The sequence below is a fragment of the Chenopodium album genome, chromosome 6, assembly GCF_948465745.1.
Source record: "Chenopodium album chromosome 6, dcCheAlbu1.1, whole genome shotgun sequence".
NCBI lineage: Eukaryota > Viridiplantae > Streptophyta > Magnoliopsida > Caryophyllales > Amaranthaceae > Chenopodium > Chenopodium album.
The window spans coordinates 53342177-53369676 of record NC_137839.1 but is presented as its reverse complement, the minus strand read 5'-3'; the positions used below and the strand labels follow the sequence as shown (position 1 = coordinate 53369676).

At 34.6% G+C, this 27500-nt stretch overlaps 1 protein-coding gene across 3 annotated transcripts; it reads right to left on the bottom strand.

Moving 5' to 3' along the window:
• Nucleotides 1-3636: 3636 nt before the first annotated feature.
• On the bottom strand, nucleotides 3637-17451 carry LOC145636090 (uncharacterized). 3 transcript variants are annotated; one of them, XM_081687544.1, is made up of 15 exons: nucleotides 16975-17113; nucleotides 13630-13697; nucleotides 12889-12975; nucleotides 12303-12406; nucleotides 12109-12159; nucleotides 11703-11874; nucleotides 11248-11568; nucleotides 9172-9375; nucleotides 8562-9077; nucleotides 8261-8470; nucleotides 7789-7977; nucleotides 7434-7600; nucleotides 4747-4899; nucleotides 4534-4615; nucleotides 3637-4429 (listed from the first exon to the last, which is right to left on the bottom strand). In XM_081687544.1, the coding sequence occupies exons 3-15, from the start codon at nucleotides 12937-12939 to the stop codon at nucleotides 4040-4042; spliced, it is 2610 nt and encodes an 869-aa protein (XP_081543670.1). In that variant the 5' UTR covers nucleotides 12940-12975; nucleotides 13630-13697; nucleotides 16975-17113; the 3' UTR covers nucleotides 3637-4039. The 3 variants fall into 3 exon arrangements, with proteins under 3 accessions (XP_081543670.1, XP_081543669.1, XP_081543671.1); XM_081687543.1 differs by lacking the exon at nucleotides 13630-13697 and having other exon boundaries at nucleotides 16975-17451; XM_081687545.1 differs by lacking the exons at nucleotides 3637-4429; nucleotides 4534-4615; nucleotides 4747-4899; nucleotides 13630-13697 and adding an exon at nucleotides 4933-5776 and having other exon boundaries at nucleotides 16975-17451.
• Between the last annotated feature and the right edge of the window lie 10049 nt (nucleotides 17452-27500).

Below are 27500 nucleotides of genomic sequence, written 5' to 3'. Positions count from 1 at the left end.
GGTTCCAGACCTATTGGAGCTAACGATCTTCTGGATCGTTAAGGAGTGTAACCTTCACCCTGTGAACGGTTTACAAGTTCCTAAAACTTGTTGGCGACTCTTTTACTCTAGCTTCCTTCCCTTTGGACGTCACCATGCTTAAGTGTATGATCACAGTGGGGCTCAAGTGTGGGATGGCTTGAAATATTCCCTATAATGAGTATCTTCAAAATCCTAGAGAGTTTGAATGATGAGATTCATGCACTCATGGCTCAATTTTTGTTGGGTTCATCGGAAATATCTAGGAAGATGCATTGGCACGGTTAGAACTCTATGTGCAACCTGAAGTCCAAGGGGGCCTTGACTTCCGTGATCTCAAGGTTTTTAATCAAGCCTTATTAGCAAAAAAAATGTGGAGATTATATAATAATCCAAACCTGCTTCTTCATGCAATACTCAAAGCCCGCTGTTTCAAAAATAGTTCAATTTTAGAGGTGTATCGAGGGTATGATCCAAGTTACTCTTGGAGGAGTTTGTGGGGAGCGAAATCGTTGATTCTTGAGCGGCTCAATTGGAGGATTGGGAATGGAAAAGTTATGCGTGCTTGTCTTGACTCATGGATCCCTGGCAATATTATTCCTCCTCATGATACAGATTTTAATCCTAAATTTCGGGTTTTAGAATTAATTAACCAGCATTGTGGCGAGTGGAGGGTGGATAAATTATAGCAGCTCTTTTCAAATGAGGTATGTTCTCTCGTCCTTCATATACCACTATCTACGAATATGCTAGATGATATGAGTTTTGGAAGCATACAAAGGATGGGGTGTATAGTGTAAAGTCAGCATACTGCTAGGGAAATTGGGCTTAGCTCGGGCGGTATCTAATGTAGGCAACTTTGTAGACCATGGGGGATGGCGCATCACTTGGGGAATTGGTGGTCCGCCCAAGGTAGGGAGTTTTGTATGGAATGCTTGCAGGGGAAGCATGACAGTTTAGAAGAAGATGCATAGAAGACACATAGCTTCCGATGAGCTATGTGGAAGGTGTGGGATTGAAGCGGAATCTATATCTCATGCTCTATTAGATTGCAGAATGATTAAACATGTGTGGTGAAATTATGAGTTTGACTCTATCATTTCTGACTCGCCTAAGCATGTTCCTTTCTCTGAATGGCTGCTATGGATGACTAATAAGGTGGACAAAGTTAAGCTTAGGACTATCTTGACAATTGTGTGGGCTATGTGGTTCTATAGGAATCAGAGAGTACATGACAATGCTACTCTTGATGTTATTTTATTGCTCTAGGTTTTCTCCGTATGGTACACAAGTATAACTCATATGCAGCCAAGGTTCTCAAGATACCTATGTTGCCTCGTGTTGCTGCGGTTAACAGGTGGTTGTGCCCCTCAAATGATGTTGTGAAGCTGAACATGGATGCACGTGTGGGTTCGAGTGCTAATGGGGGTTTGGGGGTGGTTGCCAGAGACTACGAGGGCAACATTCTTTGGGCTGCTGTCAAAAAGTTTCCTGCCAATTAGGATGTGGAAGTATCCAATGCTGCTGCGGTACAGTATGGTTGTCAAGTAGCTAAGCGCTTTGGCCTTATGCATGTGTGGGTATGATGTGATGTTGAAGGTGTGGTGAACAAGGTTAAACAGGCAAAGAATGGTCTTTCTCCTATTTTGCTGATCTATGATGACATAGATCGTCTTGCCAAGTCTTTTCATGTTTATAATGTTTCTCACACATGTACGTAGAGCAGGAAATACGGTTGCCCATCTTGTAGCTCGATGGGATACCCGTAGTAGTGACGAACTTGTATGTTGTGGTAATTTCCCGGAAAGCATTTTGGCTAACTCGGCGTGAAATAAAATTCCTGCTAACGTCCTCCCTATATATATAAGGTATAAATTGTTTACTTAAAAAAATTTGCAAAAAAAAATAAATAAATAAATTAAAAAAATAAAAAGGTTAGGAAATGTTTTCACAAGGTAATAACAAGTGTCATGGAAGGATTTTCTTTTAGTATAAGTTAATAGATGCTTTAACTTTTTAAAGGGTCGTTTTGTTAGATCATTTGAAATGGATTTGTATGGAGCTAGAATCCATCCCATCTATTGTTTTATTTGGGGGAGTGTTTTAACTACAAAATCTCGTACCCAGGTGGTCAATGGATTTTAATTCTACCTCATTTGAACAATAAAACCAGACAATTTTAGACTAATACTAAGATAAGTAGACCTGGAAAACAGGTCAATTCAAGTCAGGTCAAGTTAGGGTAAGCAAATGTTCGGGTCGAGTTCGGGTTGATTCGGGTTTCGGGTCATAATCGGGTTAGCACTTCAGGTCAAGTTCGGGTCGGGTCAAGTTCAGGTCAGGTCAAGTTCGGGTCGAGTCAATTCGGGTCGGGTCTGTTCGGGTCGGGTCAATTTTTAAGATCAATTTTCGGGTCAATTTCGGGTTGGGTCAAATTCAGATCGAGTCTATTCGAGTCATGTTTGTGTCGGGTCACCAAAATAAATTCACTTAAAAAAATAGTTGGAAAAATAAAGTAAAATCGTTAAAAAAAATAAAAAAAATCATGAGTACCTATTACGTAGGAAATAAAGAAGCCCTAAACTAAGTAATTCATTATTTCACCCTATTCACTTAGGATTCAGGTCAATTCGGGTTGGGTCACTACGGGTCGGGTCGATTCGGGTCAATCAAATTGGGTTAAAATCGGCTCGGATCACTTCGGGTTTCGGGTCATTTCGGGTCGGGTCAAGTTCGGGTTTTGAGTCAGGTCATTCGAGTCGAGTCACTTCAGGTCATGTTCGGGTCAACTCTATTTCGGGTCAGGTCGGATTAGTTCGGGTTACGAGTCGGGTCAATCAGGTCGGGTGAGGATTGCCAGGTCTAATAGAAGTTTTAAAATTCATACCTCTTTAGTATGAAACTCCATAGTCTATACCATCCATCTAATCTATTAATTATTACTAAAACAGAAATCTGCTGACATTATCCTCTCTCTCAAATGTATGTGTCACTTTCTCATGAAAATTTTTCCCGCCAAATGCACTTATGATGTCACATTTTCTTAGGAATTGGTGATTTTTTATTTTTTATTTTTAATCATTTTCATTTCAATCTTTTGACTGTGTCAATAAGTAAATAAATAAATTTTATTTTTGGTTGGAATAAATAAATTGATATCTAGGAACTAGCTTTCATTTTTATATTTTGTTACTCGTATAATCTATAATGATAGCTACATCTATTTTATGATCTAATTTATAAATATATACGGAAAAATAAATAATAGAAATAAGCTATTTTATTTCAATAATTTTTGTAATCTGTACATCACACAAGTCTAATCTAGTAATGAACTAAACAGCTTCTAAAATTGAGCTTCTAAAATTGTTGATGGACATTGATTATGATTGCATGAAAGTTCTAGATTTGTACTTTTGTTGGCCAAAACCGATCTGGGTGTGTATTAAAGAATTATATTAGGCTCTAGATGTTGAACTTGTATAATATTAATATAAGATGATTTTACATTGATGCCTTAATGGCTAGTGATTTATAATTTTGTATGAGTCGGTTTGGAGCTAAAATGTATTGAATCAAATAGCTATAGTGCTATACTAGGAGAGATAAGGCAACAAATCGGAACAAAATTTGCACCTCATGCCACTGTCAAATATACAATCGCAGTAGACTATACATGTTCATCAGCACCAATTAGTAAGCAAAAATAATTAACAAATGACATTGCTTCTCTCAACCTAATCATCATGCATCTGCCGCTGTTTGAAATTCAGTAATCTGATATCAAGAAGCTCCTGACAACGAGTCATCTGTTCCACTCCAAACTTTGTAGGTATTTCACCCCCAATAAAATGAATATGTATATATGCACAGTAATGAGTGATCTGTTAAGGTGGTTAGCAAAGAATGTCGCTGGCGTAGGTTGGCTTTATCCTTTTCCCAACGAAGTAAAAAAGGTCAGGTATTTTGGGGGGGATCTGTGCCTTCCGATAACAAATTTTGGTTGAGCACTAGAGATTTCTCATCCTCCAAGAGATTTCTGTCTATATCCATACTTCATCCTCTCAAAAAGTTTCTCCTTAATTTTCCGTTTCTTATCCATTTTTATCCTGTATCTTTGCTCCCTTTCTCTTTCATATATACCTTGCCAATGCACCTCCCCTGTCAGTGGCCACAACCAGGCTTCGCGTTGCACGTCGCCATCATCCGCAGCTTCTGCAAGGTCTTCGTCCATGATTTTCAATAGTGTAAAATTGAAGTATTTAACCCACATGAATCCCTTCCGTTGGTCTACTGGGTGCTGCTCTTCAAGCAGACCTGTATGTGGATCGACATATACCATCCTCCGTGCACTATGATAAGCCCAGACATTGACTAGAAGCTCCAAAATCCGGCAGTAACACTGCTTTTTCTGCGAGAGGAAATAAGCAATTTATAAAAAACAAGTGTTATCTTTTCAGTTATACATAGGTCATAGGGATGGACGCATCATTTTAGCAAAAAAAAAAAACCTACCTCAACTTCTGAAACTCCAAGTGGACATTGAGTTATTTTACTACTGTCACTATGTATGGCATCAAGAGAATCAACAAACATCCTGTGAGAAGGTGCGATTTACAACACAGTCATTTTTTCTATATCAAGGGTGACATCTTCAAGAGTTCTAAGTAAAATTTGAAACATCAAGCAAGAGTCAACGGAAAAGGTGAGTCCTTTCTTTACAGTTACCTGGTAAACATCATAAATTCCAGAAACGAAGGAGTTGGCATGACCCAGCTGTGCAAGGCAGACCAGTGGTCAGAATCCTCAGGCATTGGGGGAAGGGCATCAACATTTGAAGGCAAGCCATACATATGCCGAAAAGCATTTTCAAATGCTGTTCTGAGAGAATGAAGAAGTATTCTTGTTTAGCAAAAAATTGTCAAGTTATAAACAATATTGTGTTGGAAATAATTAATGTTTTAAACTATATGATGCCATAAAAGATTTTGAACTAGCAAATTGTATTATCATACTCACTCAGTGAGAAGCTCTATTAACATAATCAATTGACTCTATCAATTTGCACAGGTACAATATAAGATGTGGAGATGAGAAGCCCCTAAAGAGCAAAAAGAGAACACAACACAATAAAGAAGAGGATTTCTTTTTTTTTTAGGATGCCCACCCGGTTCACCTCCTAAAAAGAAGGGGATTTCACTTGAAAGAAGAAATGTTCAAGAAAACAATATTGGTAACATCTAGTACAGAGGATTAACATTACCAACTAGCAAATAAAGTGGTAATTTAGGAAGTAAAGTTCCCCAAAACTTAAGAAAGACAAGTAATTATATTTCGAGTTAATATAAAAGTTGGGTACTAAAGTATGGTAAATGTTGCAGTTTGGGGACTGAACTTTGGGATGTTACAAATTGGGTACTAAAGTTTGGATTGCCTTATTGTTTACCTATGAAAACCGGTTACCAGCAATTACCAAATTCAAAGGCAAAATAAAATATCTGCATATTTTTGGGAGAAAACAACAGTTGGTCAAATAAAACACTTGTACATGGCTTATCAACACCATCTCTTCTCCAAACCTCTTCGTCGCCGGAATCTCGTCGGAGATCACCTGGTATGACAAAAGAGCTGACGGGAAAAATGCAAATTTTGCAACGAGCGATGACCTCATTTCCCCCAATTTTTCTTCTCTCTCTTCAGAATTTCTCTGAAACTTCTCTTCTTCTCCGAAAAATGGAAATTCGAGCTAATATAAGGCCTAGGTTACCTAGATAAAATTCCATCACAAATCGATAGCCCAACAACAAACAATTGAGCTGAAAATTGAAGACCCAAAAAATAAAAATTCAAACCCAAATTAAAATCAATAACCCAGAAAAATTAAAGTTTGTATATGTATAAAGATGACCCTTTAGAGTCTGTTAAAGGACAGAAGTCGTCATCATCTTTTGAGAAAAGAGAGAAAGAGATGGTATTTGTGAATTCTGATGACGGCGCGGCGGCAATGGGTGTGAAGTAAGATAAGGTGAGAAGGTGTTTATTTATTTTTTATAATCCAAATGAAGAGGTACATCCAGAAAACAAAGGAAAAAACAAAACAAATGTGTGATTTTAATTGAAATTAAACATAAGAAACGAAGATTGGGTAAAATTTAGAAACAAAGCAGTTTAGATTATTAATGGATTACATGGTTGCAAAAAGAAGGGTTTTCGTAAATTGTTAAATTTATGGGACTCCTCTTTTTACTCAATCATAGTGTTAAAGAATTCAGTTTTTTTTTATTTATATGATATGAGGAATATTAAAGTTTTAATTTTATTTTATTTCATTAAGAAGAACAAGGAAAGTATTTTAGCTTTTTTTTAAAAAAAAAAATGGTAATCTGGTAGTGCAGGTAATAAGCCGGAAAAATATGCCGGAAAAAGCCAACTCAGGCAGGTCATAGTACCCAAATTGCTAAGGTTGAAAGTTCGGTACCCAATATGCAATAAAGCTCAAACTTAAGTACCCAACTTTTTTATAAACTCCTTATATTTCATGTCTCATCATCAGTTCTCGACTTTTTATATTTGATGCATTAGGAAGCAAAACCGAATGATTTACTCCCTTTGTCCCCAATTAATTGTCTCAATTCAACCAAATATCTTACCCCTAAATAGAATACTCATTTCATCTTAATATATTAGTTAATTCACTTTTAATCAATCAAACCCCACTATCTTGTTTTTTATATTTACCTTTAATCATCCAAACCCGCTTTCTCAGTTTTTTTTTTCACCTTTTTAAAAATGCGTGCAAAAGGCAAATGTGAATTTTATTTTAGGACAGGGAGTGATGTATTTGCAGATAACAACTTCGAACCAAAATCATTTATTTTTATTACATGTGCTAAGAAACAAGTCCTTTCATTGAAAAAGGAGAGATTGGTGGTGGTACTGGCAACAACTAACCTAATTTGATATTCTCTAACGAATTTCAAGCATTGTTCCATGAAACAACAAGGTCCTTATTTTTGCACCAACTTCTTTACCCTGTGTATCTAAATTATGCTGTTGGGGTTAATGTTTTTATTTATTTATTTAAACAACAGATAGGTGTAAAGTTAGTTGAAGATGATTGATATAATGCACACCAAAAAGAGCTAGACATTCATTTTGTAAAAGCCTACTTATGAAGAAAGTAGAATATCCTTGAAATCCCAGTCAAATCAGCCATCAAGAATATTGTGAATATATGGAGTACTAGAAGACATCCCATATATATATATATATATATATATATATATATATATATATATATATATATATATATATATATATATATATATATATATATATATAATATATAATATATATATAATATTATATATTATATATTATATATATATATATATATAAACAATCAGATCTATTACCTGCAGTATCCTCCATTTAAGACATCACATACTGACCAAAAGGAAGTCAAGCTATTGCTTTCTGAAAGATCCATGTCCAATCTTGTCCAGAAGTATATAGCTTCTCCTTTGGTTTGATGCTGTATTGTATCTTCAAGAACCTTTTCAGCATTTAATGACAGTGAAACCTGTTTTGCCACCAGAAGATCAAACCTACAGTCTGATCTCAAATAGGAATATAAAAATGAGCAGCACGGCCTAGCATACCAGTGTTACAGCCAATTTCATATGGATTTATTAAGGCTTGCATTCTTGTAAAAACCTAATCGAAGTTGCAAGATTAAGACCCAGGAAAAAAAATTCGTGCAAAGTTTACCTCTCTACCCGAAGCTTTCCATGACTGAAACCCAACCCACGGTCTCTTGTGAATATCATCCACTTTATGTGCAATAGAAAACATACCCCCCATTTCACAGAGAAGATCCCGATAGTGGGGGTCGTTTAAGATGGGAAGCCTATAAGCTGCATCCACATCATCTGAGCTTAACCTCCGTGTTCTTCTAGACTGCAAGTTGGAAAACAGAAAAAGATGAGTAAAACAGTGTTTTGAGGAAAGATGAGTACAACAAGCGAACCCACAACTTAAATATCATTATTAGCATGGCTAACAGTTGGGCTTTACAGTTTCATTCAACACACAATAATACAAATTAAAGCTAGAATGTCATCAGTTGACTAAATCAACATGTAAAAATTTCAAAAAAAATAAATAAATAAATAAAAAATAAAAAATAAACAAACAAACAAACAAATGATCTTCACAGTAAATGGTAGATAATAGAACTTACAAGACTTAAACCACGATACAGGGAACCATGATGCAAAAGTGGCCAAGCCCCAGCACCGTTATAAACTTCATAAATGCACATTAGACGACCTGTTCTTTGTAGCTCTCCATCATCCCTTTCATTTGCTTCAAACCTGAGTTTCTCAGATTTACGAGCATTTCGGTATATCTCATCCCAAATACCAGGGTCCTTCTCCATTCTTTCGTCAATCTGCACCAGAAAATTATGACACTCATAAGTTCCTGTGGCAAGTCCATAGGACAAAGTAAAGAAGAAATGGAGGGGGGGAAAAAAGTAATGCCTGATCCATTTCTCGCCTCTCATACTCTTCAAAGCTTGCAATTTGTTCAACACCATCCAAATCTTCATTGCTCACAAGATCCCTTTCTATGACATCACTGTTCTCCACCGATATATTTTTCAAGTTCGCAAAACTATTAAAATCTTCCTCAAGCTTTTGAACAATGCTAGACCCTTCTACTATATTGCCTTCCTCATCATTACTTATCATGTTGCCAACTGTCTGCTCCATTACTTCACTAAAGGAATTCCATTCCCATGAATCCTGTCGAATCTGAGATATCGGAGAAGGAAGCAATGAATCTGAAGGAAAATGAAGCACATCCTCCATAAGCTTTGCATAGCCGATTATGGATTCAAAAGCTAGTAAATTCCTAGCAAGAAGCTTCCCGGAAGAGCCAACTGCACCAGCAAATTCAGAGAGTTTCCCTTCACTTGATATTAAATGCGAGAAGATTCTCAGCAAATCATCTGGTTTGTGTTTAGAGAAAATCATTCCATGGACACCATCAACAACCTGCATTTTCCAAAATGATTTTATGACAGACGAACTCAAAAGTTAGTTACTCCATATTCATAATAAACTTATTTGGATGTAAATAAAAACTCACGTATTTGCTTATGACTGGAAGATCAGGTACAACTACAGGAATCCCAAAAGACATTGATCTAATTAGTAACGATGGGAAGGCTTCTTCTTCTTGTGATGATCCATATAGAACTATGTCAGCCATCAATAAAGCTCCATTCACATCATGGTCCAGGCTATAGTGCCTCAAGGAACCTGGACTAAGTTGTAGGTGAGCAGCAACACCCTAAATCAAATGAAAGAAACAGCATTGCAATATTAGAATGCAAGAAAGAATACAATAAATGACAAAAGAAGATGATTGCTACTAAAAAGTCATGTAATTAGGTTCAGCGAGCAGCAAGTCTGTGCCCTTATTAGTTATTATGACTGACATTATAAACATAAACAAGTACCAGGGAGTTATAAGATAGCTACTTCCTTTATTACATATTCTTGACAAAAGGATTAGTTTGATCAATAATTTGATTCTTCAATAGTAATGTAACATTATAGATAAAGGAAACCCTATACTAGACAAGTGACCAAGAAAAACACATGCTTAATGGTCAAGGCTTCAAAACAACGGACTAGGAAAAAGGCTATATAACTCGATGTAAATGATATTTTCAAATAATTTTTCTAGGCCAGATGTTTTCCTAAAGGAGTCTTTTGACTAAATTTGGATTATTGTGGGAAATGGCATCTATGAGGCTATATTCAAGTATCTTGGTATGTTTTACTTTCTGTATTAACTGATATTCAGTCAAACAAAGTCTTAAAAATGGCAATTTTTAAAATATAAATATAAATAAATTCTAATTAGTGTACATATTTTGGCACTGCAGTACTTTTGCAATTTAAATACTACCTCCGTTACATGTTTTGTGCAACATTTTCCAAAAACGGATGCTACACATTATGTGCAACAAAAAACTTCTTTCCTTTTTAGGTAAATTTTTTAAAATGAAATTACCATAATGCCCCCAATTTAAAATTAATAACATTATTTAATTTGCTAACCCAAATTTAATTAATCAAATAATCACCCCCTTCTCTCTCCTGCCCCCTTTCTTCTCTTATACCTGCAACCACCACCATCATCAATGACCACCGCAAACACCACCAACCCAAGATCAATTCTACCACCAACACCACCAAAACCATACCACCAACATCACCCGTTCACCACCGACACCATGACCACCACAAACCATCGACCACAGCGGCCTTAACAGTTAACACCACGACCACCAAAGGTTGTCGTTTCGACCTCTAACCCCTCCTTGTAGAAGTCGCTGCCCCTCCTCGTGAGAGTCCCCGCCCCCCTTGTCGAATTTGAAATTAAAACCCTAGAAATTGAAAAGCGAAAGGGGATCGGAAAGTAAGATTAAGTTTGAAACTCAAATCTAATGCAAAATTGGCAAATATGGGAGGTGAATTAAGGGGGATTATGACCGGTTTTATAAGTGGGTTTGTGGTGCCTTCGGGGTGGATGGTGGTTTTTGGTGTTTATGGCGGGGTTTTCGGTAGGTCTAAGGTGGGGTTTTGTATCTCGGTGGTAGTGTGGTGCATTGGTATGGTGGTTTCGACGGCTAGTATGGTACTTTCGGTGGTTGATAAGGTGGTTTCGCGGTTCGTTCGGTGGTTGGTGGTTGTGTCGGTTGTTGTTGGTGGCGAACATGGGTGGTGGTGGTGGTGCAGTGGGTGATAATGATGGTTGGGTTGAGATTCTTAATTTACTAATTCTGTCATAATCACAAGCCCATATTTTTGCTAATCAACTTTTTCATTTTTTGTCTTGGGAAGTGTGCAAGCCTCTTTGTTGCACTTAACGTGTAACGGAGGTAGTATAAGATTTAGATTCAAGTATTTCAATAAGTTTTATGGACAATAACTTCATGTGATTTTCTCCTCAAAATCAATCTCCATTAAACTCAGTGAGTTTAATTATGCCTTGCATGTCTTCACAAGTAAACCATATCAAAACTATCTTCATAACTGAGTGGCTTTTAGTAGTAAAGGGGGACTTTAAATCTAATTTCTTGGAGAGAAAATTCAACTCATACATTTAGAAAGCAATAGCACTTAAGAGTATAAAATAGCAATGGACATTTACCTCTAAAGCATCATTAGATCCATTACTCGTGTTTCCACATAAAAAAATAAATTTAAAGGATCCAGCAGAATCCTTCCCCTTGGCATACTTAGCAAGAAGGGGTCCAATAGTATGCATTGCAACAGCATAATCCCAAGATAGTTCATTGTAGAAAAAGGAACTTCCAAGAACCACAACCAGCACATCATCTACATCATAATCATTTTTCTTCCGCAAATCATTTCTGGAGTGGGTTTTAAGGTAGCTTTCAGCAGCCCACACATCTTTTGGTGATCCAGGAATCACAAAGAAGTTTCCACCGTCAAGGGCACTATATAATAACTGTACACAATGATATAAATTGAGGATAGCAAAGCAAAATCTTATCCAAACAAAATGTACTTCATAAATAAATGAAATTGAGAAAGCTAGAGAATTTTAGGAGTTTGATATAAACCATAAGTCAAATTAATTACCGGCAAGGAAAAATCATGGAAGACAACAACATCAGCTCTGCCAAGTACATGTCTCCAATGGGAAATAAGATGGTTCCAACCCATTTTGTCGTAATGTAGAAGGCGCTTTGCAAGCTTGTCCTCTTGAATAATCCATATAAGTGGCACAGAACAAAATGGCTCCTGCATGAGGCTGCACAAATATAAAACTCACTGACCAGAACATCTGTATCTAATGGACAATATAAAGGTTGAACAATCAACTGACACTAATCCACACAAACACGGTAAATTCTATGAGGTCCTTGCAACTAAAAAATTATACCATACCTCAGTAGCACCAAGTTCAATTAAAGAAAAACTAAATGCAGTGTAAAATAATTATATATCTTCAATATAAAACAATTAAGAGAAAGGTAGAAGGTACCTTGATATTATTTCTTTTGCCTCGAGAGAGTCTGCAATGACACCTTCAAAACTGTATCAATAAAAGAGCAAATTATACGGAGTATCAAATTAACTACTGCAGAAGCCAACTGATTATGTAAGTGATTAATAGTGCAAATACTTCTCTTACTACAATCATCCAATAAAGTGCAATAGATTAATGAGCAAACATACAGGGACCAATCAAAATGGTCATATCTTTCAAGATTTAGAATTGTCATTTGACCTCCTATTTCTTCCCACATTGTTCGTGCTTCACCATCCTTCAGAGCATATAACTGCCAATAAACAACACAATTGCGCATGAGGGTCCTAGTCTAAATTGATAACAATTTATTAACAAGAAAACAGTCTCTAATGCAGAGTTCAAATAGGTTTCATTAGAGGAGCAATAAAACCTGAAAAGATGAATATGAAGAAGAGCCACCATAGCTTTCTTATGATGAAAATAGCTTCTCAATCTTCTTTCCCCACAGCACTGCCCCCCCCCCCCCCCCCCCTCCCCAATCTCTCCCACCCCAGCTCTCTTTTTTTCCCCAGGCTCCTATACTGACTAAATGGAAGGATGGAAAACTAGAGACAAGTTTCATTTTAGTGAAACTAAACATATTGCTAATTTTCATAATAACAGAACTCAGTACAAGACAAGACAATGAAAATTGTTTTTCAATTAATTATAACCAAATGACCTATTTTAGAAATAAACAGTCACACCCATAATACAGAAGGAAAAACAATGATGCATAATTCAAAAGAATACCTTCAGTGTGTAGCCAATGTGTCGTAAATTCTTCATCACAGTGAATAGCATTAATGACTCAGAATTTTTCTTCAAGTTGCCTAAAATCTGACACAATATGAAATACTTTAAAAAAAAACATATAAATATATAAATAATCTCAGGGGGGGAAGAGGAGTAGAAAGGAGGGAGTACTGTCATATGTTGTAATATCTTTTATAAAACTTTTACCACATCAAACATAAGGGTTATTACAGGTTAAAAGAATGTTACAGAAGCTTACAACATAGAGCTATAATAACCCATCTTTTGCTTTGTGTAGTTGGCTTACATGTCTCTTTACATTGTTTTATCTTACAGAAGGAGAGAATAGTAGACAGTAGTGATAGAATTCATTTGCTATTTAAGTTAAATATCAACTATAAGCACCTACCAGCTAAAATAGACCAAAAGCTGTTTGCCTAGACCATTAAATTCACATTAGAGGTTTTAAACCCTTTTCTTTTTTGATATAAAGCAAAAAATTTCAGCATAGTTTTTCAGCATAAGGGATCTAAGCATCTAACAATAAATAGAATTTCATACATATTGGAATGATTTTGTAGTCAAATTGAGCAATGTTTGTCTAATCATTCCCACTGTTTATATCTCCTACACAATATGTTACTCGGACTCTCATACTCATGACCAAGTGTCAGACATGACTATTTTGTTAAAAAAATAATCCATATTTTTTATTGAGAAGATGTCAAGTTTCCATACCCATGCTGGAGTGTCAAGGATTTGACACAAATACTTCAGATGAAATGAAGAGTCCGAGTAAACATAGCCTACACATCGAGAACGGCTTAGGAGAAATAGGAAGATTCAAACTGCAGCATCATAAATGTGTCATTGATGAACCCAATTAAGGTTTTCCAACCAATAGAGAACTATTGGCTGATTAAATGAAATAAATTGCCATAGATTCACAGCCAATAATTTGACAAGTTAGCAATTAAACAGGCTATTTGTATACTTGCAGACTCTAATAATTGTATTTTTGGTTACTGTATTCTCAAAGTACGAAGGGGCTGTTTGTTTAAGGGTATTCAACAAAGGGAAAGGCAATCAACTGCCATAATTTCCTTTGTTATTGTTTGTTAGACCAACTCAATGATTCCATTTACCCCTTTTATTCCCCTACTTTCTTTTACCATGATTCCCACAACCCCCTCCCCCCCCCCCCCCAAACAAAGGAATCATCCTAACCCCAAAACTCTTCTTGAACCAACCAAATTAACAACCAGTTCGACCATCTAAGAAACACCACACCACCACCACCTATTGCTGGAATCATTCTAACAGTCCTGAAACTTCCTTAAACACCGCCGGCATTGCGAAACCAACCACCAGAATCACCTGACCAACCGCCAATATCGCCGGACCAACCACCGAAATCATTCCATCATTTGCAAAACCACCCCAATTCACCCACCATAATTAACCCACCACCCTCGAAAACCTTCAATCCACCACGAAAGCACCTCCAAAATCACCAAATACCACCAAAAATCTACCTTACCCACTGAACCACCCTCCCGTATCAAAATCGTACCCAACCCACCATAAAAGTACAAAACAACCCTTCCACCCATGAAATTATAAAGCGGCCGTTCCGTTCTATAACGGCCGCTTTGTTACGGGTTTGGGATTTACCGTTCCGCAAAAAGCCGTTATATAACGGCGCATTGAAAATCACACCAAACTCACCGCGACAGTCGTTACGTAACGGTAGAACAGCGTTATATAACTGTTCTATAATTGTAGCGGCCGTTTAATGTAGAAAATCGATCCATATACAGCCCAATTTCCAGATCTAAGATTCGAAAATAAAACCCTATATCTATTGATAAACAACAAGACTAGCCATAAAAGGAAAAAAGATATTGGGGCTTTAAGTCGTGGGAATGAGGCGAGGTGAAAGCAGTTTGCACTCCAGGACGATGACTATTCTATTTTCTCCCTGATCTCTGATGCAGCTGGCTTCCTTGCTTGTTTTCTCTTTTCTACCTTTTTACTTAATTCTAATCACTTGGCCTCATCTCAATTCTTTCTTTGTTTTTCTTTTATTTTTAAGTTTTATTTGTGGTTTGAAGGGTTAGTTTTTTCTTTCTGTTTGGACTTTAGAGTACCATACACTATACTATGCTCACTGTAGCTCTTATTTTATTCGAGTGTAACAAAAAATAAAGCTCATATAATGTTTAAATAATTTATAAATGTCATATCTCATATATTGGGGTCTTTATTCAAAGTAGTTTTAGCAATAATATTGTATAAATAAATAAAAATGAATTTTAAAGCTCAAAAAATGACTTGTGTGAAGTTTTTGAAAAAAAATACGTTGCGAAATCCGCGATCCGTTCTAATTTGACCGTTACAAGCTGCTTCCGCGACAACGCGTCTGTTTCTAGAACGCGACCGCGATTTTTTTCCATGCTTCCATCACCACCCAACCCTCCCAAATTCACCCAAACTACCTAAAAAACCCTAACCTGGCTAAAATCCGCTCTAATAACAACAAAACAATTCTAACCATATGAAATGTGCTCCACTTACTCTAAAACTAGCCCCAAACATCAAGAAAAAACCAAAAAAAAAAAAAAAAATGAAGATCTAAGAGAAACAAAGCATGTGTTGGCAGCGATAGAAGGGAGGGTTGTTGGCCATCAATAAAGGGGGAAGGGTGTCGATGGTAGTGAGTGGCGGCAACACTGAAGGTAGGGGAATGACTATGGTGGTGGTGATGGTCAATAGTGGTGGATTGTTGGTTGTTGATGGATGGGTAGTCTAGATACCCTTTCCTTATTTCAAAAAACAAACACCTTAAGTTAAATGAGAGTTGCTTTCCTTTCCCCTACTTTCCCTTTCTTAATGTGTTTCCCTTTCCCCTTGACAAACCAAACGCCCTTAACAACTTTGAAGTTAGGAGTCCTTGTCAAAGTAATATAAACAATGCACCAGTGAGCCATAATAAGAAAGAAAGTGAATTACAGCTATGCAAAGCTAGCTACACCTATAAGCACTAGCTCAGGTAAAGATATTAAAGACTTAAACCATAATAAGAAAGGAAGAGCATTACAGCAATTGGAGCCCATACAATAGCCTGGCCTTAAGCTGGAAAATTAATAGACCGACTACAAGTTCCACCTTCAACTAAAGTCAGAAATCAGAAAGGAAGTGAAATACAATGATTGAAGCCCATATAAGTTGACACTTGACAGAGCAATATAGTATAGTTCTAGAAGGCACTATGACACTCCAGATAATTAGACACTCAAAGCTAAAGAGCTTAAGTTTGTCCACTGAAACATTCAATTTGTTAATCAAACATTGAGTTGTAATTCTCACAAAATCGTAATGCTTTCTCCACAATTCCACAATTCATGCAATTAAAGTGATAATCTCTCACGCAAACTTCTCTCTTTTTCCTAAAAAATCAAATTGCAACACTACATAATTTATCTCCCCATATACCCTTTCGATCTCTCATTACAATCTAAATAATCAAATCCCAATCAATCACCAAGAACATCAATAGTACAAAACATTAACTTTGTTCTTTGTCCAAATTCTCTCATCTATTTGGCAAGAATCTCATCTCTTTTAATTCATTTCTTATCATTTTTAAACAATACTGGACGGATCAGCTGACAATGCCAATGCATGACTATGAAATTGAAGTTCGCACTCCAAAATAAAAACATCAATAAAAAAAAAAAAAAAACCGTGACACTTTGAATTAAACTGGGTTAGCAATACGAAGCCTAACGATAAGGATTAGATATATGTTTTGTAAACCCATACTTGATACTCCTTCCGTCTCTAAATGTTGTTCCGATGGCGAATGTAACAACTTTTAGTGACGGAGGGAGTAATAACTTGCAATTTCGTCACAAAATCATGTATCCGATCAGTATTATAAATGTTTAATTAATACTTATTAGCTCGCTAAAGACTACTCTATCAATCAATTTATTAAGAATGATGAAATATTATTCTACAATTATATTATTTTATCACAACTTAAAAATAATATGTTACAAAATTAGAAGAACAACTTACAAGAGCAAGCTTAGGAGGTCTAACGCCATTCCTAGGCAACTTCCTAAGCAGATCAAGGCGACCTTCGTCACGAAACCTCGCCGAAGCGACGAACCTCAAACCAGTCCCAAGCCTCAACCCGCGCGTCGACGCATCACCGCCATCACCGCCTTGCCTAAACACAGAAGTTATAGAACTCTGCAACACCATTGAAGCGAACGCAAATCCAAACACAGCAAGCAAAATCACACCATAAATCAGCGAATTTCCTTTCAATTGAAACGATTTCCGACGCGAACGAAACCGGTGACCGGCGCTTGAGAATTGACGATCAGATAATTTAGAAGCGTCGGAATTATGCGGAAGAGGATGAGCACGTTTGAAGAGAGATCGATCGTGATTAGAACGAAACCCTAGATCGCCATTGTCGTCCGAAGCGAGTTCTGCCGAACTCAGTGAGTTGCGGCCCATCACTCGACGAGTGAGAGAAGAAAGAAAATCGTGAGTGAGTTTCGAGTGAGTGTGAGTGGAGTGATGAAATTAGGAAATGTGATTGGAGTAACTAACTATCATAAGTCAGGATCAAAAGCATCTAATTTTAATTGGTTTTATTTAATTGGATTTTAATTGATTTTTTTAATTAGTAGTTTGAGTTTATTTTAATTTTTTGGCTATTAAAAAAAGGGAAAAAGTGGGAGGTTTGGTGTATGATTACGTAATTTTGGGGTATAATGGAGGAATTGAGTTAAGAGACAAATTTTGCATGTGATCATGATGGGTGTTTTTAATTAGGGTAGCTTAATGCGGCGGACTGTGCTCCGAACATCATTGTCGATGTCGTTGTCAGATGATGATCTTTAAGGTTATGGTAGAGGAGATTACGCGTTTATATTATATCGGTAAAGAGTATATATATGACGGTTAAGTTAATATGTATTTAGAGTTATCTTTAATAAATCAATAGTTAAGTTGATTTGTAATTTTTGTTTGCTTCATCATATTTTTTTCACATAGTAAGAGCGAGCAAAGTTATCACTCTCCAAGAGCAAAGTCATCACATAGTAAAAATTTAGGGCATGTGTACAATAGGCTCTAGCGTTCAATTCCTCCTTCCTTCATTTGTACTCTGTAATGTCTTTATGGCACATGCATATCAAAAAAAAAAAAAAAAAAAAAAAAAAAAAAGGAAAAATTGGTCACCAAATGTTTAATGACGATAGAGTATCTATTCCAATTGGTTGCACTTAAACCTGGCAAAAGTTGCCACAACAACACGACATGAACCAGACACGATAAAACCTGGTTAGCGTCTAGGGATTACGACACGTTTAATTAAATAAGTCGACATGACACGTTCAATTAGTCAGATTGGTTTAGTGTTAAAATTCTAAACATGAAATCAACACAATTTAACCCACCTAAGAAAGAAAACCAACAATTTATGAAAATGAGCCTAACGTGTTTTTTTTTTTTTTTTTTTTTTAATATATAACACTACAACACGACATGAGCCGAACATGAAAAAAGTGGATTAGTGTCAAGGGTTTCAAACCCGTTTAACTAAATTGGTTAACACTGCACATTTATTAAATGAGTCAAGCTAATGTTGAGGTCTCCCAACCTGTTAATGTAGGTACACCACATATACAAGCATGACATAACATGACACATTTGTCTGTTGTAGTTGCCCTCGGAAATTGATATTGGCACTCTTATTATTGATGTTGGCACATCTCCATGTGAGAGAAACATAGAAAACAGTGCATTCAACAATGGGTGTTCCAGAATCATTTTTCGTTGTCCTATAATTTGGGAAATGATTTTGACACGCCATTTTTTTTTTAACAATAACATTGCAACATGTGTTATTACCCTATTTAACGATTTTTTAGTTAAGTACTGGTCAAATTCAATTTTATGAAAATTGTTAAGTGGTAGGCAAACTCAATTTTTCAAATTGGTACGTGGTGTTAATATAATTCTTCTTCTTGTTATTGTTATTATTATTATTATTATTATTATTATTATTATTATTATTATTATTATTATTTATTACTCCATGCATTTCCATATGTTTGTCCCATTTGAAATATCTACACAGTTTACGATATAATATTGAAATAAAAATATATGTATACAAAAAATTCAAAAAAATGCATATTCGGAAGCTAAAGGCGAATCGAATATGATATCATAAAATAATGTTTTGAAGTATTAAAAATGTTAAAAATATATATATTTCATTTTCATTAGAGTCGCTCAAGATATCAAATGGACAAATAAAAAATGGAATGAATATAATTTATGTCATCGGAGTAGTATACTAGTTTAATACTTCATTCATTTTTCAATTATTGATGCACCCTTGCAAAGTTATTAAAATCAAGATTATACTTTGAATCGGAAGGGGCTCTTAGAATCAAATCGTAAAATCGAATTGTAGAATCGCAAGATTCTAATGACATGCATAATCAAGACGTCATATCTAAATTTAATTAAATGTATTTAAATTATGAGTTTCAAACCTAACTAATAATAGAAAATAATTGTTTACCCATTAAGCAACGAATAATTGACAATATATATTTATAAATAACTATGTAGGTATTATTTAAAATTGTAAGGATTTCGCTAGTTAAGAGAAATATGTAAAATTGGGTAGAATCGTAAATCAAATCGTATGACATACCTGAATCGTAAAATTGTCAGATTCTAAGATTTAAATCGGGATTTTAATAACAAATGCCTTGACTCCATAGAGAGTTTCACACAAACCAATAACAATAATGAGTGAGAGTGGAATAATTTCGCACATAAAATTATTCTTAAATGTGAATGGATACATCTATTGTTCTCAAAAAGATAAAAGATGCATCAATTGAGAAACCAATAAGTATTATTTAAGTATAAAAGAACAAGGTGTAAGGCCATGTTTAGTTTACCTTATTTTCGCTTATTTCAAATCAAATCAAAAATAACAACTACAATATAAAAGGGACTCACAGTGAGCCCGTTCACATTCCACACATGTATCACCCTAGAAATGTAACACCCCCAAATCTCCCTCTATGAAAAATACTAGTATAATACATATAATTATACCGTAGAGATAGACTTAAGCGTATTACCGCCGCATGATTACGCAAGGCTACTCAACTTACTAAAATAAAACCAACAACTTGCATCGGAAAACTTCAATACTCTTTCTTTATTAATAATAAACCATAAATAGTAACTATTGTCATGAGTACTCAAAATAAAATATAAAGACCAACATTTCCTAATCTAGGTGAAACCATTCTCGGGACTCCATATGCTCAATCATTGACTTCACCTGAAATTAGTCAACACTGCTTTCCACTACGGTACACAAGGCGAACTAAAACAAAATAAAAAATACGGATTAGCAAAATATGCTAAGTACGACAAGTGCAAGATAATTAAACTCAATTTATTAGCAAACCTGCTTTTAAAACCAATTCTAATAATAATCAAATAAATTCCTATTCATGATTCCAAATTCCATTCTCAAAATATTCAAAATAACTCAATTCTCAATAATAATGATTTATAAAATCAATTATTTCGAAAACTCAATAACAATTCAATTAAATCAATCTCCTCTCTAAGTGTGCACACACCCCACCCCCCCCCCCCAAGCTAGTCTCCTGCTATTTCAAGGCTATTTTTGGAGAAAGACTAGGTCATACAAAGTCAATAATCTTCAATACATCCACATAATGGGATTAATAAAATAAACATGATTGTAAATTGTAGACACCCAAACGTGTCTCTCTAAAACCAAATGAATACCTTTCGCGTTAAGTCATAATCGAATGAAGTGAAAGTGTAGAAAGTCTAATGTTGCGGTTAGTTTTTATTAATTTCTTTCTGTTTTTGAAAACCTGCTCTATTTTATGAAAATAGCAAATTCCAGTTTAGTTTGTTCCATGACAAGGGTCCAATAATAGTGTAGTTGGATTGGGCTCGAAAAGAGTTTTTCAACGATATATTATAAGCCCAATTCCGATGAATAATGAGGAAGTTATGGCCAAAATACTAAATTGGGCCTAGTTTGGTTCTTACATACGGCCCAATGATCTAGAGGAGGGCCTATTATTAATTGTCATTCCTAAAGCTATTAGGATTGATTATAGTCTTCTAGAATACTCTAGAAGGTTCTCTTAAATCCTAATGGAGTTAAGATTGATAATTATGTCTCAAAGAGTTTGAAATTGAATAAAACTACTCCTTTTGAGAATCCTTGTTTTGTACGAAATGGAATATATTCAGATTTTATTTTAGTGACTCATAATCTTTATCCAAATATTATATGTTTGGATAGATTGAAATTATCTTTCCAATGATATATTATAATATTAATTCTGAGCTATAACGAAAAAGATATGAATGGAATATGAAACTCTATCCAAAACTGACACCATTCCACTATATCGGCCATATCTTTTTATCTACAGAAGATTTTAATCTGATTCTAATTGGGTTGGAAAGTAGACTTCAAGAGCTTTCGAACGACATATTATATGACTTATTTGGACTCATAGATCAAAAAATATGATAAAAACAAAATCCGCAAAAACTGTCTTGCAGCGCCAAACAACAGGTTTGTCGCTTGGCGACAAACCCTGTTGCCGGGCGACAGAGGTGTGTTTTATTCCTTTTTGAACTCTGATTCGTTTTTATTGATTCCGGACTATTTTCTTATAAATAGAATCCCTGGACCTCCATTTTTCAATAACAAGAATTTTCTAATTTTCCTCTCTCTCTAAGCTAAAGCTTGTTCTCTCTCCCTATTTCTAGCCTAGCCTTTTACAAACACAATTCCTCATACATTAGCACTAGACACACCTAGCCAAATTCGAAGTCGCCTTCGCCCTAAACGTGAAAAGTTTGATATTTCTGAGGGTTTGGTCTCAAGTCTCTATTTCAATTATTTAATTTAATTATATTATTTATTATTTTCCTTGAAGTTACTAACGTGTGTATTTTGTTATTAGAAAGAGATATGAGGCATCCAAGTAAGTGCTTTAATTGTTTAATTGATATTATGATATAGAAATCATGCTTAGGTTGTTATTTTGATTCCAAGTATCATGTTAGGATGCTTTTCCTAATATCATGTTAGGATGATTTTCTTCATATGATGTTTAGGGTAACAACTATAAAATTTCTAATATCAATTATGATTTCTATGATGCTTCCTATTTTTTTTCCTAATATCGTGTTAGTATCATGTTAGGGCTAAAACTTTGATCTTTGATGTTTAGTGACATGCTAGGGTTTGTTATTAATCTTGTTAGTATCATACCTAGGATCTTGCTATTATTATGCTTTAACATGATTATTTTAAATATTATATTTATGATTATTATGTTGCTTGATGTATATTTGTTGTTATTGCTTGATCACACCTTTTTATGCATGTTTAAAGGGAATTTGTACCTGTAATCACACTTAATAAGATAATTAATAATCTTATTTAGGTTAATTTGATTATAATTCAAGTGATCGCCAATAATAGATTTATTTGTGCATTAATGTTCAACCTATTGATTGCATGTTAGTCAGAAAACGCACATGAATACGAGCAGAATAAAGTAGAGGCCTATTATTAGGGCAGGTTCTTTCTCTTTTAAATTGGATTTGTACCCTCATCCCTGAACACCAGTCATGGTTCCAGACCTATTGGAGTTAACGATCTCATGGATCGTTAAGGGGTGTAACCTTCACCCTGTGAATGGTTTACAAGTTCCTAAAACTTGTTGGCGACTCTTTTGCTCTAGCTTCCTTCCCTTTGGACGCCATCATGCTTAAGTGTATGATCACAGTGAGGTTCAAGTTTGGGGTAATGCTTGAAATATTCCCTATATAAAGCTTTTTAAAATATTCAATAATCTCTTTAATTCAATAATACCAAGAAATACCTCAAAACTCTTTTTAATTAAATCCAACATACTTTTAAAGTCAAACCTTTAAAACATGATAATTAACTTAAATCATTCAAATCATGATATAAAAATCAATACTCCAATTTATTTAATAAAACCAATTAATTAACATGCTTTATTCCATAATTCATATTTCAATTCAATTTAATTCAAACACCAATAAAATCATATTAAACATGTTATTCAAACCAATCCCTTTCAAGGTATCTAACCACCTAAATGTACCTTGATCCTTGCTAGCAAAACCAGACAAAAAGAACCTCAAGAACCTTGATTTCGAATATCAATCAACACTTTACACTTTCAAAGTTCAATCACGAATAACACCTTGCAAATAACATAACCATAAGGTTATCATAACTGTAGACACCCATTTGTGTCTCCCCAAAACCAAACCCAGTGATGAGTGCCTTTCACGTCGAATCATAATCGAATGAAACGAAAGTGTGGAAAGTCTAGTGTTGCGGAAAGTTTTATTTCTTTTTCTCTTCTTCCTGTTTTTGAAAACTTTATTTTAAAGAAAACAGCCAATCCAGTTTGGTTGGTCCATGATATGGGTCCAATAGTGGTGTAGTTGGATGGGGTTTGCAAAGACCTTTCCAACGACATATTATAAGCCCAATTCCGATGAATATTGAGGAAGTTATGGCCAATTTACTAAACTGGGCCCGGTTTGAGCTTTAAGTACGGCCTAATGATCTAGGGGAGGGCCTAATATAATTTATCATTCCTAATGTAATTAGGAATGGTTTTAGTCTTCTAGAACATTCTAGAAGGTCTTATCATTCTTAATTCAATTAGGACTCTTCAGAGTTTTAATCAAGATCAAATAGCATTTTCGATTGAAATTATATTATTTTATCTTCCAGTACGGTAAACTTATCAGATTTTCGAAAACGCGTTGAAATCCAATTTGGCGTCCAACCCCAGGCCTTGGCGCCTGGAACCAGGCTTGGCGCCAGACGCTAGCCATTGGCGCCTGGCGCTAGCCACTGGTGCCTGGCGCCAGTTAGCCAGGGTTGGCGCCAATGTTGTTTTGCGATCTTCAGACTCTGTTTTGTTAAATTATCTTTTTTGGATGATTTTCTCTATAAATATCGTATCTAAAACTCCGTTTTCATGGACGAATTCTCACCAATTCTCTTTATTCTTAAGTTTTAATCAACTCTCTTCATTCACCAATTATCAATATTCATTCATCAAGAAGCGTTCATCAATTCTTTATCAATTCTTTTCATTCATCAATTTTCATTCATTCTTTAGAATAAATATTCTTTCTTGCTTTTCTCATACAAAATTCCGCATTCATTAGATCTAGATACACCTAGCCATATTCGAAGTTGCCTTCGCCCTAGACGTGAAAGGTTTTAATTTCTGAGGGTTTGGTCCCAAATCTCTCTTTCAATTATTTAATTTAATTGTTTTGATTATTATTTTCCTTGAAGTTACTAACGCGTGTATTTTGTTATTAGAAAGAGGTACAAGGCATCCAAGTAAGTACTTTAATGGTTTTATTGATATTATGATGTAGATATCATGTTTATATTGTTATTAGGATATTCCTAGTATCATGTCTAGGGTATTTTTAATATTAAATATGATTGCTATGATGCTTCCTATTTTCTTCCTAATGTTTATTCATGTTAGTATCATGTTAGGGTTAAAGATTTGATTTTTGTTGCTTAGTGACATGCTAGGGTTTGTTATTAATCTTGTTAGTATCATGCCTAGGATCTTGCTATGCTTTAACATGATTATGATTATTATGATTATGATTGATATTGTTATTATTATAATTATTATTCATGATGTTATTTATTTATTATGTTGCTTGATATTTATTTATTGCTTGATCACCTTTATTGCATGTTAAAGGGAATTGGTATTTGCAACCACACTTAATAAGATAATTAATAATCTTGTTTAGGGTTAACTGTGATTATAATTAATAATCTTTTAGGTTGGATTTGTACCATCATCCCCGAACCCTTATTTGGTTCATGACCTTATGGAGTTGACGATCTCTTGGATCGTTAAGGGGTGTAACCTTCACCTCGTGAACGGTTTACAAGTTCCTAAAAAAACTTGTTGGCGACTCTTTTGCTCTATCTTCTTCCCTTTTGGACGCCACCGTACTTTAGTGTATGATCACAGTGGGGTTCAAGCTTGTGGGATTTTAAAGGCTTGAAACTATTCCCTACAATAACATAAACTCAAATCTAATGTGCATGGACTATAAAACTCTTTTAAAATAATACTTTAATATAAAATTATAGCTTTGAAATAGGTATTTGTATTTTAGAAAACTAACCATGAAGAAGATAAAGGAATAGGATTAAAGAGAATTGAATTTTTCGTTCAAAAGAATAGGCAGAACTTGCAGAGGTCATAACTCCTTCAATATAACCTTGGGTAATTTTTGAGCCTAACCTCAAGGATTCTTCAAGAGGAACAATCTTTTGTGAAACATTTATACCCCAAATACTGACCAGAAGTGCTCGAAAAGTGGCTTCAAAGTAGGGCTGAGCAAAACTACTCGAAAAACCGTTCCGAAAATTAGGGTACTTGATCCGATAACCATAACGGTTCAGGCACCCGTTCCGATAATTTGTTATCGGATATGGTTATTGGGTATCATTTTACAGTTAACGGTTACTCGATCCGATCCGACAAGCAATTTTTTTTTTTTTTTATTTTTTTTTTGCTTTTTTCCCTACTTAAATCTATTTTTTTTTAAAATCAAAACTCTTACTTTACTTCATAGTTACTTTATAATATCAATGATTGTAATATTATTAATAATTTGATCAAAATCATATGATATTGTTTTTAATTAGTGGTAAATTATATCATAATAAATACATAATTAAGTTTAATTGTCATTATTAGATTGGTTATTGGGTACCCAATAACCAATCCGAAAATCCGGGTACCCGAACTTATCGGTTCGGGTTATGAATATCACTTTTAGGGATTTTTGTTATCGGGTACCCGAACCGTTAGTACTAATGGTACGGGTACCCGTCCCATGCTCACCCCTTCGAGTAGTTCAAAGGTATACGGGCTGACTTGTGTAAAAAGAGGAGAAAAACATTATGAAAAGGTTTAGGGAAAAGAAGAAGAAGAGAGAAGAAAAAAAATTGTGTTTTTGGTGTGAAGAATATGAGAGGTATGAAGGGGGTATTTATAGGCTCATGAATGAAAGAAATATGGTAGGAGAATGTAGGAAGAGTTATGATAAAAAGAATTAAAGAAATTACTTGGAGAAGAGAGTTAAAGAATTATGGAAAGTTTAATATTAAGGTGATTAAGAATAATAGAATTAAGGAAAATGTGTTGTCATGAAAAATAATATGGCAAAAGAGATTACTATGGGAATAATCAAGGATGAAATAAGGTAGGAGAATACGATGATCAAATATTTGTGAGATGGAAAATAAAATTAAGGAAAATAAGATATTTTGAGGAGATAATTAAAAATACAATTTACCAAAATAAATCACCCAATAATCCATCATGGTGGCTGAAAATTTGAGCTTTCCTAAGCTCATATTTTAGGACCTTCCTTTAAATATTTAGCGAATTAATTTGCTAGTTTTAAGGAATTAAAAATAATTGTGTAAATAAAATATATTGTATAAAATAATTAATTAAGAAAATACCAATCATTCACTAAATAAATTCACTGAGAAAATCAGATTTTCTACACTTAGAAAATCCAAAAATCATAGCTTGTTATTTAGGAAATTCGGACCTCCTAATTAAATAATAAAAATATAATTTTTGATTAGTTAAAATATCCGAAATATATATAAATAATCTGATTTTTAAAATAAAATAATTGGATAATAAATCTTATTTAAAATCCAAAAATAACAATTGAGTTTTAAAATACTATTGGCGCCAAAATTCAATTATCATTTTGGTTCCAAAATCCAAATAGTAAAATAAATTACTAAAATACCCTTTTTAAGAGAATACTAATTAATAAATTAGAAATACGTTTCAAAAATACGGGGTATTACAAGAAATTCTTTCCAATTAAAATACCTGTTTTTCTCTTTTTAAATACGAAATAGGAAATTCTAAGACATTACCGCCACCGTGATAACGGCTAAGCCAATTATCAAAGACCCACAACGGAAGACACATTTCAAAAACCATTCAAAATAAAACTAACTTCAAAAGTGAAATCAAACGAAAATAAATTCAAACTAAAGTCAACCTACAATTTGGAACCATTGTAGCCCCTTTATAACCAAAACCAAATAGCTAAAACATTGTTTTAGTCTCACAAGCCAATAAATAATAATCAAAGTAAATAAAACACATCATATGCTTATAGAAATTAGGCAAGATTCGGTCTTCACTCATGCCCCAACATGAATATGTTTTATCACCTAAAAATCTTCACTTTACTTTGTCCCGACTACTCGCTATTAGAAAAGGGTCATCATAGGGCTAAGATAAAGACAAGGCCAAACAAACATACAAACACACAATCATGAATAATGTTAAGTACATAAGCGTAAATGAAACATGCTAACATGCTTTCAATCTAACATCACATAACTTACC